The following is a 14,431-nucleotide window of genomic DNA, read 5'->3' on the forward strand; positions in this document are numbered from 1 at the left end:
TAGTTATTTTGTGCTATTTTATCTCATTTCTGTTATTAAATATATATATAAAAAATGAGAATAAAACAAATTAAGTTTTTTCAGGCACAATAGGTTTATTTAACATGTAGTTAGAATTAGTACAGAAATGTAATAATCAAATGAAAAAATAAAATATTTCATATTCTTCACTGTATGAATTAAATATAAATGTATTCATATTAAAGTTTAAAAAAATGTTATTCAGTCAAGAGCAGTAAGTTATTTTCTCTTTTGTTTGAATCAAATTAATGACACAGATCAGCAGCATTAGGCTGCTGTCACTTTAAGACCAAACGCACGTTTTACACGATTTACACCCAACTGTTTACTTTCACTTGAGTCATAACCTGCTACATGAATACTCCACGTGATGGGCATTTTGACAAAACTGCGTGTGTATTTGACCATTCAAGCGAAATTAGACCCGAAAGAGAACTGAATTCGTGATTCGTGAGAGAGGCGGCTTTCTGTGAGCATGCTTCAGCTGTGTGTCGGTCAGCGCATACACCGCATTGAGTTCTTTTTCACTGCTTATTGTGCTTAATAACACTTTTTAACATCGAGCGCGTACCAAATTCGCGAGCACCTTCTGAGAGGCAGCTTTCTGTGCGCGCACTTTGGCAGTGTGCCAGTCAGCACGAACACTGCACCGAGTTACTTTTCAGGATATATTGCGCTTAAACGTCAGGCACGTCCTGCTCTTTATATTCTTATATATCGTCATACCACCCAGCCCTACTGCTAAGACTAGTCTTAAAGGCTGATTTATACTTCTGCGTCGAGTGTACGCCGTAGCTACGGCGTAGGCTGTGTGTAGCACGCGTAGCCTACGACGTAGCCTGACGTGCACCTCTTCAAAAATGTAATTCTACGCGGACCGCAAGCGCTGTGATTGGTCTGCTAGAACCCCTCCCTCAGGTCAAAAAACTGGCGTGGAGCAATCGGAGAAGAGCGAGCATTTTCAACTTCCATAGGAATGAAAAACACTCTGTTTCAGGGGACACATGCAGTCAAACTGCAACAAAAGTCGTTACCTATTTGCCGCTTCTCTGCCATTTCTATTTGTAAGCTTCTCTGACAACGTACATGACCAGCTGCTTCTTCTTCGGCTTTTACCTTGATACTCATCATTACCGCGGACACTGCCTACTAGTGGTCTGCATGCACGTTGACGCGGACGACGACGCAGAAGTATAAATGAAAACAGACGCATCGCCTACGGCGCAGAGGCTCTGGCGTAGGTCCGACGCAGAAGTATAAATCAGCCTTTAAAAGCAGGGTTGCCAGGTTTTCACAACAAAATCCACCCAATTGCTAGCCTAAAACTGATTCGGGGATTCAGGAATTGTGATTCCCCTGGTAAAAATCGCGATCCAGGGATAAAATCCACATTTTTGGTGGGGTTCTCCTGGTAAAATTCGCATTCCAGGGGCTAAATATCATGTTATTTGGGGTCGCTTCAACCTGCGGACATGAAAAACAACTTGCGGCGACAGTGTTAAAGTAGCCCAATTCCGTGGGAAAACTGCGGACTTGACAACACTGCTTACAAGTTAGTCATCACATTTTTTAAAGACTGTTCATAACTGTTTTAAGTCAATTACATAAAAATGTAGATTGGTCTAATTTTATACTAAGACCGATTGCCCCTTGACTAACTGCTAGTTGGCCAAAAATAAGACACAGTCTGTCTATGTTTAATGGAAATGTTTATGCAATTGGCCCCCTGATATCAAACTGTGCATAAAACCTATTAATCAATGCCTCAATGAGCATGCAAAGTCCTGTTTAGTTCTGTTTACCCATGGCTGGGGTGTTTTGTGTCGTTTTTCATGAGGAAGAAATACACACTGGCTCTCTTGTTAGCTTATCGTGCATAAACAACACTTGCAAACAGCTAATGCATGTGGTTTGCATTGCATAAGCGCAAGTTTCCCCATCTCACCAGGTCTTATGTGTGAAACATATGTGTGTATGCTCACAAACATTCGTCCACACCCTTCCAAGCAGGACTGAACAGTGGGTGATTGGTTAGATGTGGAGATCCCACCTGTTACCTTTCCACCTGGTTGCTAGCATAATCCATCACATTAGATTGTGGCTCCTAAAGTTAGACAGCATTGCTGAAAATACCAGCCCATGACAGACCTCCATCCAATATTTTCAGTGGTGGTCTTTGCATGGGAGGCTTGTGCACTGGTTTTCCACAAGGCCTCTTAACTAGCTTCCTTCTACAGTCCATCAGTTTCACAAGAAACAACATGTTGGTTGACCAGTGTCAAATGCAAAGCTTTTGCAGTTGAGTATAAACCAAAATTAATCAGCAAATCTAAGATTTGATAATCTTTTTTTAATGAATTATTATCGGTCGATATTGGATATTTAATTGTTCATGCATTTTTTTAATTATTGGCTTGTCAGTATTGGCCAGAAAATGAATATTGGTGAATAAAATAAAACTGTATAAACTTGTATAAACTGAACATTCTTTGAAATTGAGCAATATTTTCTAGGGGTGTAACAATATATTGTGTCACAATAGATCCCAATACAAAATTGCAACAATATCGTATAAATGAAAATTACTGTGTGAGAAAAAATTCAAGTTTTATTGTCAGTACTACATTAAACTACTATATATAATGTTGAATATAATGTATAATAATGCAATGGGGGAATATTTGTAGATCCTGATAATGCCAAATGTCTTATGTTACCAGAAAAAAAGTGGCCTACATTATTTTAAATATATCTAGTCAGTGACAGAGTGAAACATATTCATCTAAAATAAATCTGTGTTTCAGCATTAGAATCATGAATATTTTTATTCTGGTGTCACCACTGTCCTGTGCATTGGGTTACCAGCACCAAGTCCAAGCCTGTTCATTTCCACTCCCAATGTAATACCAAATTTAGCATTTTAATCAACAGTACATTTTTTGTTATACTTTTACCATATGTCTTGAAGTATCGCAATAATATTGTATCATGAGTTCAGTTTTGTGATATGTATCGAATCGTGACATGATGTACTGTTACACCCTAATATTTTCCTGTTTGACTTGAATGCGTTGATGGTGTGATTTTCGTTGTCACTGATGATCTGATTCTTTCGATAGACAATTAACAGTCATAAACTCACGAAGGAAAGAATCATTCTGAAACCATCAGTTTTGTTTACTTTCCCCTCCATTCTGGCCTTTGCAGCATAGACTGTGGTAGAAAATAGTAAAATTACAATAATGAAGTTGCAGAAATTTGTGTCATTCTTCATTATATTTAAAAAAATTAGTCCTTTAGGGTTTGCTAATTCAGATAAATTATATAATACCAGATGGTCTACAGACATTAAAGGACCCTGGTTTTGTCCTTGCCAGTGGGATATCTAAAAATAGATACGTGGTTCACAACATCCTTCAAACACTTACAAATACAATGGAAATATTAATGACCCTTGCCTTTCATCAATTCACCTCAAAGCAAACCATGAATTGGCCCTGTGAAGGCTGATATCAGGCAGAACCGGATCATTTCCATGTGTATGATCTGCAGTCACGACCCTATTCAGGGTTATGCGGTGATACTCTCAAGCAGAGTGAAGCTTCTTTCCACTCTGATGCTCTGAACACTTTACCAAACCACTTCATCAAGGCCTTTCAGGATCTTAAAGCCCTGTTTGTTTGTGTGTGTGAGGATGATAATGCTAGAGTTGCACGTGCACCCATGAATAATAAGCTATGAATGAGCGGATGGTTGGTAAGCAGGTGGAGGACAAATTTGAAAATATGGCAAGACAGGACAGATTAAAGGGTCAGTTCACCCAAAAATGAAAATTCTGTCTTTAATTACTCACCCTCATATCGTTCCACACCCGTAAGACCATCTTAGGAACACAAATGAAGATGTTTTTGATAAAATCCGATGGCTCAGTGAGGCCTCCATTGACAGCGAGTTGATTTACATTTTGTTTTTTTGGTGCACAAAAAGTATTCTCGTCGCTTTATAATATTAATGTTAAACCACTGTAGTCACATGAACTGTTTTAAATATGTCTTTAGTAACTTACTGGGTGTTTGAAAGTGTTAATTATCTTGCTGTCAATGCAGGCCTCACTGAGCCATCAGATTTTATCAAAAATATCTTAATTTGTGTTCCGAAGATGAACGAAGGTCTTACAGGTTTGGAACGGCATGAGGGTGAGTAATTAATGGCAGAATTTTCATTTTTGAGTGAACTAACCCTTTAAACCTTCCATGCTCTTATTAATGATGATCCTGCTGTTACTGGGGAAAAATTGACCCTACATGACAAAACACAAGTTGAGTGTATGTGTATAAGTATTTTACATTGCCTGTGGAGGATGCCACGAATTTCAGGATGAAAAGTTGATGTTAAACTGAAAAAAATCTGTGTTAAAGTGAAAAACAACAGCATGAAACAACAGCACGAAAGGTTTGAAAGTAGGGGTGTAAAAGATTATTACTTGATTATGATTATGATTTATGATTGTGATGCATCTTGAAATATGAAATTGTGCTACGATTTGATACGATCTGATTAGATCAACAGTTAACCACAATTTTGTTGTTCCAAAAGTTAAAAGAACTGTGTTTTGCTAACAAGAATCAGTCAATACTGAAACCACTTTTTCAAAACTCTTCACACATTCAGCGAAGCAGAAGTCTATGCAGACCAAACTGTGAATAATTTTTCATTGCCTTCACACAAAATGCATTCAATGAGCACATTTTCCAAAATCCATGAACACTTTGTCATTCACACTTCACCATCTGCAAAACACTATTTGCAGCACATTTTTTGAATGCTAACATTCGAAGCTTGTTAGCAATTGAAAGACAAAATAGGTCACTTTTTCAAAACTCTCCACACATTTCTCATTACCAACTTTCCGCTTAGCACAGCAGTTGATTTCACATTCAAAATGCATTGCATCTGTCTCAGATCAAATTCTTCCATAACAAAAGCAAAGTTTTTCAGCCAACAAACTTTGTCACTCACAAAAAGAGTAAAGAGTAAAACAAAAAAGTGCAAATTGGCCTGTATGTTCAGAGAGTGTTTGTGTCTAAGTGAGAAAAGGATTCATGTAATTTGTAGTCAATGAATGCATTTTGTGCCAAAGCAATGTTAAATAATCTTCAGTTTAGCCCACATAGACTGCTGTTGTGCTCACTGTGTGAAGAGTTTTGAAAAAGTGATTGAAAAATTTGAATCGTAAAAAAATAAATAAACTGTAAATCAAGCAGATTGATAGTCCGATTCAAATGACTCTTTTGAATCAAATCCGATTCAAATTATTAACCAAACTGAGTTGGTTAATAATTAACATCTGATTTACTCACTGAACCAGAAGTCATAACATTTGTGACCCTGGACCACAAAACCAGTCATAAGTCGCACAGGTATATTTGTAGTAATAGCCAACAATACATTGTATGGGTCAAAATGATCAGTTTTTCTTTTATGCCAAAAATCATTATATATATTAAGTAAAGATCATGTTCCATTAAGATATCTTGTAAATTTCCTACCGTTAATATATCAAAAATTTATTTTTGTGAGTGGATATGCATTGCTAAGGACTTCATTTGAGCAACTTTAAAGGCGATTTTCTCAATATTCACATTTTTCTGCACCCTCAGATTCCAGATTTTCAAATAGTTGTATCTCGACTAAATATTGTCCTATCCTAACAAACCATACATCAATGGAAATCTTATTTATTCAGCTTTCAGATTATGTATAAATCTCAATTTCAAAAAATTGATCCTTATGACTCGTTTTGTGGTCCAGAGTCACATTTGTTCATCTTCAACTCGAAAAGAACCGAGAACTAGTACTTTACAATCCATGACTGGTGGTTCACATGATAAAGTGTTTAAAATACACGTTCACACATAAGAGTTTTGTTGAGATATTGGGAAAACAAATGCAAGGAGAGATATTCCAGTGAATAAATGGGCCACAATGTGAAACAAAAAAGGTTGATCTAAATCCTAAAAGTGGCCAAAAGAAGCATAGTTTATGTCCACTGAAAGACAAAATGGTAAAAAGCCACAAACAGATGCTGCTTTTCGCACAGGAACTAAGCACTTTGGTCAGGCAAACCTTTACACTGCAGTTTTCGTCAGGCCTCTCATTTACCACTTTTCATGAAACAGATAAGAGGATACAGGGCTGTCAGGTTTTATGGGAGATGGAGAGGAAAGAGAGGGGGTCGGCGGTGCAGACAGTACTCACCGAGCTCGAAGGGCGCTAATGGTAGACTTGTCAACCCTGCATTTGAAGAGAAAAGACAAGAAAGCATTTAGGATCAAGGAACAAATGTAGATGGCTGTAATTTGCTCAGCTCAAATGGCAGGACTAAAGGAACAAAAGGGGTTAAAATAGGACATTTCTGTTATGTATCATCCCTGTATGTTTTTCTTGTCACAGATAGGTGTGCTGAATGCTCAATTAATGTTGACATGCAGAAAAGGTCACCCACCAGCACTGACTACCCACAAAACATAACAGGGTTGAGTGTGTGGAAGGGTGTGGCCGTTTATTTTTATCCAGCTTGTTTTCGATATATCTCACACATTTGCGTGTCACACACAGAGTTTCCTTTTATCTTTAGGGTGAAGTTATAGTATTATATAAGGACTTGTCATCTTTAAAGCATTTTCTGATTCACAAAAACATCCCTTATTTCAGTTTTTACCTAATATGTATTATCATATGACAGGTTTTGTCAGGAAAAGCCATATTTTTGTTGTAGATGAGTTAACGGAATATGTCAGGTTTAAAACAAGTTATAATTTTTATACTTTTTTTTTTTTAATCATGCACTTATAAACAGTGATGCACTTATAATGGCCAATCCACAAACATTAAAATACTGTTTCATCAGTAAAGCCACACAACATAAACAATTTGTGTGTTAAAATGATTTTAGTGTGGAGAAATCTTACTAACCTTTCCTGTGTAATGTTATATCCAGCTTTAGAATGAAAATCTTACGCTATAAACCCTAAAACTATTGTAAAAATGCTACAAGTTTTACACATTTTAACAGAAGAATTCATGTAAGCGACTTCAGATTTTTGCTTTTACAAACTAACCCCATTTACTTCCATTGTAAGAAATTAGAGTTTAAATGACGGCATTTTATTGTGTTGAACCTGAAATATTCCTTTAATAGAGGCTATCTTTGACATTTCTAACCATGTGAGTGGTTATGTGCACCAGTCCGTGAGGGCGCTGCTGTCAACTCCCGTTACTGTAAGTAACTGCAATTATTGTGTCTTATTTTCTTTATAATATCAGACTGATTCCCTAAAACACATAATGACAGGGAATGAAACATCCCATTCAGTGAGATGATTTAGTGAGACAATTTGTTCGCCACTTGGTATGACATTTTGCTAAGACATTTTAGGGAGAACTTTAAGTTTTCAAATTCGAGCATATTGAGACTGTGGTTGCCAACTGACCCTCACTGAGTGCCTGTGTGGTTCATATGTCAATGCTATAAAGAAAAAAAGAGACATTTCCAGCTGCTTAAGTGCATATGCCTTGGAGCGTCAGACTTAAAATGAATGTCAAAGTGAGGACTGAGTCAAGATGGAAAACACACAGCTGCATGAGCATGGCTTCTTTCTGGTGCTGTGAAGTAGAGCAATCCATCATCCCATCTTCCACCGTAGCTTTCAGAGCTTAAAGGTGTAAAAATCAGATTAAATGTGTAAGTGTATCTCGTACATGGGTTACTGGGTAGAAAACCAGCACCTCTTATGATTTATGTGTGTGTGTGTGTGACCATCTGTTTGTGTGGGGTTACTGTTGAGGTGTCACTATTAAAAGCATGGTGTGATGGAGACTGGGTGTGGTGGGGATGTGGGTAAATTGTGTGAGAGGAAGGGTGTGGACAAGTGTGTGTGTGTGTGTGTGTGTGTGTGAGCGTGCACATGCAAACTAATTTCCCACAGTAAAAAGCTGACACATAATAAGTTCTCATTTCTTTGTAACACTAGTTAATTAGAACAGCATATGAAATATGGTGAGATGAGATTATATCACATTATCACATTATTGAGACATTTTTGGTGTATTTGCTCTTACAAATAATACAACAGGGGTGGCAATGTTGCTTCATAGCAAGAAAGCAAGATATCTAAACTGAACATGAAACCTAAACCTTACCTTAAGCCTAATACTAAGACTAAATGTAACCCTAAGGCTAATGCTAAGGTTAAACAAACCTAATCCTTAGTCTAATGCTAAAACAAAAAATGATTCACAGCCTAACACTAAGACAAAATCTAGCCTTCAACCTAATGCAAAGCCTAAATCTAACCCTCAGCCTAATTCTAAGAATAAAACTAACTGTAATGCTGAGGCTAAACCTAAACCTACACTTCAGCCTAATGCTAAATGAGCTTAAACGCCAGCCTAACACAAAGCCTAAACATAACTCTCAGTTCAACAGTAAAGCTAAATAAACCTCGTAAATTGCTCTCGTAAATATCGTAAAAAAATGAGTTTCCTAGGTAAAAAATTGCACATGAAGGCCCTCTCATGTTGAAACATGAATGCGATAAGCTCGTAATTACGACTTCAGAAGTGGGAATTATCAAATTTTCTATAGCATGTGAAGGCAGCATAAGTCTAAACCTAAATCTAAGTGTAGATCCTCAGGCTAATGCTAAGGTTAAACCTAAACATTCGGCCTAATGCTAAATGAGCCTAAACTCCAGCCTAACACAAAGCTTAAACATAACTCTCAGTTCAACACTAAGACTAAATAAACCCAATCCTCAGCCTAACGCTAAGCCAAAACCTAATCATCAATCTAACACTAAGCCTAAACCTAAATCTAAGTGTAGATCCTCAGGCTAATGCTAAACAAACATAGCTTAACACTAAGACAAAGTCTAATTCCCAGCCTAACACTAAGCCGAAATCTAACGTTCAGCCTAATTTTTAGGGTAAAACTAACTCTGTGTTTAATGAAGCTAACTTTCAGCCTAATACTAAGAATAAGCGTAACCCTCAGCCTAATGCTAAGACTAAATAAACCCAATCCTCAGCCTAATGCTAAGGCTAAATAAACCCGATCCTCAGGCTAATGCTAAGGCTAAATAAACCAAATCCTCAGCCTAACGCTAAGGCTAAATAAACCCAATCCTCAGCCTAATGCTAAGGCTAAATAAACCCAATCCACAGGCTAATGCTAAGGCTAAATAAACCTAATCCTCAGGCTAATGCTAAGGCTAAATAAACCCAATCCTCAGGCTAATGCTAAGGCTAAATAAACCCAATCCTCAGCCTAAAGTTAAGGCTAAATAAACTCAATCCTCAGCCTAAAGTTAAAGCTAAATAAACCCAATCCTCAGCCTAACGCTAAGGTTAAATAAACCAAATTCTCAGGCTAATGCTAAGGCTAAATAAACCCAATCCTCAGGCTAATGCTAAGGCTAAATAAACCCAATGCTCAGCCTAAAGTTAAGGCTAAATAAACTCAATCCTCAGCCTAAAGTTAAAGCTAAATAAACCCAATCCTCAGCCTAACGCTAAGGTTAAATAAACCCAATCCTCAGCCTAAAGCTAAGGCTATAAACCCAATCCTCAGCCTAATGCTAAGGCTAAATAAACCCAATCCTCAGCCTAATGCTAAGGCTAAATAAACCCAATCCTCAGGCTAATGCTAAGGCTAAATAAACCCAATCCTCAGGCTAATGCTAAGGCTAAATAAACCTAATCCTCAGGCTAATGCTAAAGCTAAATAAACCCAATCCTCAGCCTAAAGTTAAGGCTAAATAAACCCAATCCTCAGCCTAACGCTAAGGTTAAATGAACCAAATTCTCAGGCTAAAGTTAAGGCTAAATAAACCCAATCCTCAGCCTAACGCTAAGGTTAAATGAACCAAATTCTCAGGCTAATGCTAAGGCTAAATAAACCCAATCCTCAGGCTAATGCTAAGGCTAAATAAACCCAATCCTCAGCCTAAAGCTAAGGCTATAAACCCAATATTCAGCCTAATGCTAAGGCTAAATAAACCCAATCCTCAGCCTAATGCTAAGGCTAAATAAGCCCAATCCTCAGGCTAATGCTAAGGTTAAATAAACCCAATCCTCAGGCTAATGCTAAGGCTAAATTAACCCAATCCTCAGCCTAATGCTAAGCTGAACACATACAGTAAGCCTTAGCCTAAGGCTAAACCAAAACCTAATGATCAACATAAAGCTAAGTCTAAATCTAAATGTAGACCCAAGCCTAAATCTAAGAACCCAAGCACCTTTTGAATGTTGTCACACTGTAGTGAACACATCAAACCACAAAAATGGCCAAATGGCATTAAAAACAGGTAAAAATAGCCTTAAAAGGAAACTTCAGGTAGAGATGACATGATATAGAGGAGGAGCAAGGGAGAAAGTAAAACAAGAGTGCTGAAAGCTGTAAAAGCCTCAGTGGAAATCTGAAGCTGTAGCATCATAAATAAAGCATTCACTTGCTCTGACCCCTTATAACCATCGCCTTCATATTCACTGTTTTCCTGTGTGGTGACATACACACACAAAACAAAGAAAACACAACAGCCTGTAATGATAAACATCCATGTACAAAACAAAATCACACACCCTCACTTAAACTATTTAACTCCACACTTACTCACCATGTGTGAGATCAAGGTTTCAAGAGGGAAACGAGAAAGGAAATGTGAAATGCTCACAAATCAGGACAACAGTGAGAAACAATGCTAATGTGCACTCTAATACGTCTACGACTGCTTATAAATGATTTAGCATTATGGAAAATATTCAGCATCGTATATATAGAAGCTCAGCTGGTCTCTGTATTTTTATTCTTGTCTTTACAATATAAGTCATTGGGGTTCAAGTTTTGGACCCCATTGACTTTCATTGTATGGACAAGAAAAAAAGTTTACATGGAATACAGGTGAGATTTCAGATTTAATGTGTCTCTACTGCAACTTTTGAAAAGTCCTAGTCCATACAAGTGAACGGTGAGGAAAACGGACACTTGAACAATGCCCTCTGATACATTTGCATACATGCAGCCATTACTATCAACTATCATGACACTCCTAATATATTCTCCCTTAGATTTGTTATGTCACATAGAACTATTACAAATCAATATTGTGATATTTCCGACTAAATTACAGCACATTCAACTTATAAATCAACGTAAAGTGAGAGTGCAAATGAATGCAGATTAAAAACAGCCCATGCAAGCATGCTGACAACCATAAATAAACACCAGTGAGCACATCACGGACCCTCTCGCACACAGGGCATCTGGCAGACATTTCCACACAGCTGACAGCTGATGCTGTTCCACATGACCAACGTACCATCCGAATCCACCGAAGGATACGCTCCTCTTCCTCCTCAGCATGGTCCCTCTTTATTCACCTCTAACTCCAATTCGTCTTCCTCTCTCTCCTCACCCACTCTCTTGTATCGTCCCTCTGTGCTTGTGTTTCAGTATCTCACAATCACTCTTTCTGTTTCCTCACTCTCTCGTGTGCATCTCTCTCTCTCTTTGAAATGATTTCATTCTCCACCCTGTTTCTCACGCTTTGTGCATGTGTATGTGTATGACAGTTTGGGGTTCTAGCACCTGCTGTGTCACTCCCTCTCACTTCAGCACACAACTCCACACGTTAAGAGTAGAAGAGAGGGTGGTGGAGGAAAAGAGGAGGGGGGAGAGAGGAGTGGCTGAAAGCAATATTTTTTTAATCTCATTCTCTCTAGAGACCCTCTGGGCCTTCTGTCTGTTGGAATATAAAAAATATGAGATATTGCTGCCTGATAAGGCCATAGTGAAAGTGATTTTAAAAATAATACAATAGAACTATATCACAATTTCTTGCCTTTTAATCTGTTATCTGTCTTTACCATTTTTATGCCTGCTGCAACCCAGCAAACTCATCTTGTTCTAAATTAATAATAGGATAGTAGATTGTATAAAGAAGGATTGTGCAAAATGAAGGATGTATTAGAATGAATGGATTATGAACTATTCTGCATTTGTTCTCACAATACAACATTATCATAAAAGGACTGGCAGTGATGTAATAAGTGGCTCTAAACTGTGGCCATCAAGAAAGCAGCAATTGTGCCTAGATTTGCACTAATACGCATTACATTAGCGCCCCCTCCTGGAAAGATTAATTAAGATCAACGCATCTTACAGTTCATTTAAACGGTCAGCCACTGAAAAGTTGAGGCTTTCAAAGGAGATCATTTAAGACGTCAGGCTTTAATTAATTTAGTTGAACATAATGTACTCATTATGATCCCTAAAAAAGAAATTCCGTTCTGGAAATAATTTTTCACACAACTGTTTTAAGAAAACGTGCACTTTAAATGGTCTGTTGTCGTGCATTAACTGTGTCTTTTAAATTAATATACACAAAAAGTATTTAATAGATGTGTATGTCCCAAGGGAAAGAAGAAAGGAAATTCCGCTGCGAGCAGGGTTCGAACCTGCGCGGGGAGACCCCATTGGATTTCAAGTCCAACGCCTTAACCACTCGGCCATCGCAGCTCATTATTAAACCACAAACGTGTGGTATAGAACCTTAGATATTACCGCAACCTCATTTTATTTACTTGGTTGCTTGCTCTTTTAAATGTCTTCCTGTTCTTCACTATTATTTTTTTTCTTGCGTTCGTGAAGAAAAAAAAAAAAAAAAATACTGCAAAATTAACAAACATACATAATGCTAATGTTGTACGAGACGCACTTTTAATAAACCCGGAAGTTAGCATCACATGGTTTCCGCCACATAGGTTAATTTACAAAATAAGTGTAACCAACAAAAGCCGCTAGATGGCGCCGCCAGCAGTGGGAATATGTATTTGAAAAAGATGGCAGTTTGTTTTGTAACTGTTTACTCTTGTTGCTTTAGTCCAATCAAGACTATCTTAGAACAATCGCGTGCTGGTGGGAAAAAAACTGTGAGCCGGTTTAGTTATTTATTTAGCTTTATTATTGTTATTTGGCTTGTGTTTTAGTTGGGTGGCATGATAAACTGCTCTAAGTGCTGCATAAAATAGATCTTGCAGGTAAAGCTGAAAAACAGCACCATTACTCTGTCGAGCAGTATACTAGTGTTCTGATATTTTCAGGGGAAAATAACACGGTATCTTACGTCACGTGGGGATGTAGCTCAGTGGTAGAGCGCATGCTTCGCATGTATGAGGTCCCGGGTTCAATCCCCGGCATCTCCACTTTTTCGGCAATACATTAATAGTAAAATAATGCATTTTTATCTTTATTTTATATTTATAATATATCACCTAGAAAGCGCACAAAGAGCGATCCCTTTATAATCACTAAAAAGCTGTCACTCATCTCAATTCATCACGATCTCACAAAGTTCCACTATCATCAGTGAAGCTGACTGCACAATGAATCTCTTATTTTGCCAACATAATTTATAGACTTTGTTATAAGTTAAATTAAAATGAGAGGATTTGCGAGTGTGCAGAACTCAGCACTGGACAAAAACTCTGGCGTTTTGACCTGTGAGTGGATTCTAACTTAAACACGTCTGATTGGCCATTGTGTTCAAGAAATCAACAGATATGTTTGTGATTGGTTACACTGCTCAACGCTGCAAAACACGTTGTAAATAGAAAAACAGATGCTCTCAAAAACGCAAACACCAAATCTTACACACGACCCACGAACAAAACCTAGTGTGTAAAAAGACATACGTAGATCAAAAATCATTGGAATCACCTGAGCATTTTATATTGACATTAAGAGTATCAACATACTATGCTGGTCATTAGTTAAAATTGGTTATTAGATAGGCATATTAGTTTTGCATTTTGTCCAAAACCCTGATACAGAAACTATTCTGTTCAAAGAAACTACAGGTGCTGCTCATATAATTAGAATATCATCAAAAAGTTGATTTATTTCACTAATTCCATTCAAAAAGTGAAACTTGTATATTATAATCATTCATTACACACAGACTGATATGTTTATTTCTTTTAATTTTGATGATTATAACTGACAACTAAGGAAAATCCCAAATTCAGTATCTCAGAAAATTAGAATATTGTGAAAAGGTTCAATATTGAAGACACCTGGTGCCACACTCTAATCAGCTAATTAACTCAAAACACCTGCAAAGGCCTTTAAATGGTCTCTCAGTCTAGTTCTGTAGGCTACACAATCATGGGGAAGACTGCTGACTTGACAGTTGTCCAAAAGACGACCATTGACACATTGAATATATACATCCTACAACATCATAAAACTATCACACCATCCTAATTGCGAAAAGATTGGTTCCACTGGGGCTCGAACCCAGGACCTTCTGCGTGTAAAGCAGACGTGATAACCGCTACACTATGGAACCAG

At 37.5% G+C, this 14,431-nt stretch overlaps 1 protein-coding gene and 3 non-coding genes across 8 annotated transcripts in view; 1 reads left to right on the forward strand and 3 right to left on the reverse strand.

Annotated features, from left to right (window-relative positions):
• Positions 1 to 14,431, reverse strand: part of rap1gap2b (RAP1 GTPase activating protein 2b) — a 74,303-nt gene that overhangs the window by 32,017 nt on the left and 27,855 nt on the right. For 2 of the 5 annotated variants that reach the window (XM_051876648.1, XM_051876644.1), the window contains exons 1-2: positions 11,400 to 11,686; positions 6,280 to 6,315 (exon numbers count right to left, since the gene is read on the reverse strand). In XM_051876648.1, the coding sequence (XP_051732608.1) occupies positions 6,280 to 6,315; positions 11,400 to 11,443 (80 nt within the window). In that variant the 5' untranslated portion in view covers positions 11,444 to 11,686. Of the gene's footprint in view, positions 1 to 6,279; positions 6,316 to 11,399; positions 11,687 to 14,431 lie in introns of those variants that run through there. The other 3 variants (XM_051876643.1, XM_051876645.1, XM_051876646.1) reach the window with 2 other exon arrangements.
• On the reverse strand, positions 12,517 to 12,598 carry trnas-uga (transfer RNA serine (anticodon UGA)). The gene has a single exon. It is a non-coding gene; the product is annotated as a tRNA-Ser (tRNA).
• trnaa-cgc (transfer RNA alanine (anticodon CGC)) lies at positions 13,213 to 13,284 on the forward strand. The gene has a single exon. It is a non-coding gene; the product is annotated as a tRNA-Ala (tRNA).
• On the reverse strand, positions 14,357 to 14,429 carry trnav-uac (transfer RNA valine (anticodon UAC)). Its single transcript has one exon. It is a non-coding gene; the product is annotated as a tRNA-Val (tRNA).

The sequence above is a fragment of the Ctenopharyngodon idella genome, chromosome 21 (assembly GCF_019924925.1).
Source record: "Ctenopharyngodon idella isolate HZGC_01 chromosome 21, HZGC01, whole genome shotgun sequence".
NCBI classification, from domain to species: domain Eukaryota; kingdom Metazoa; phylum Chordata; class Actinopteri; order Cypriniformes; family Xenocyprididae; genus Ctenopharyngodon; species Ctenopharyngodon idella.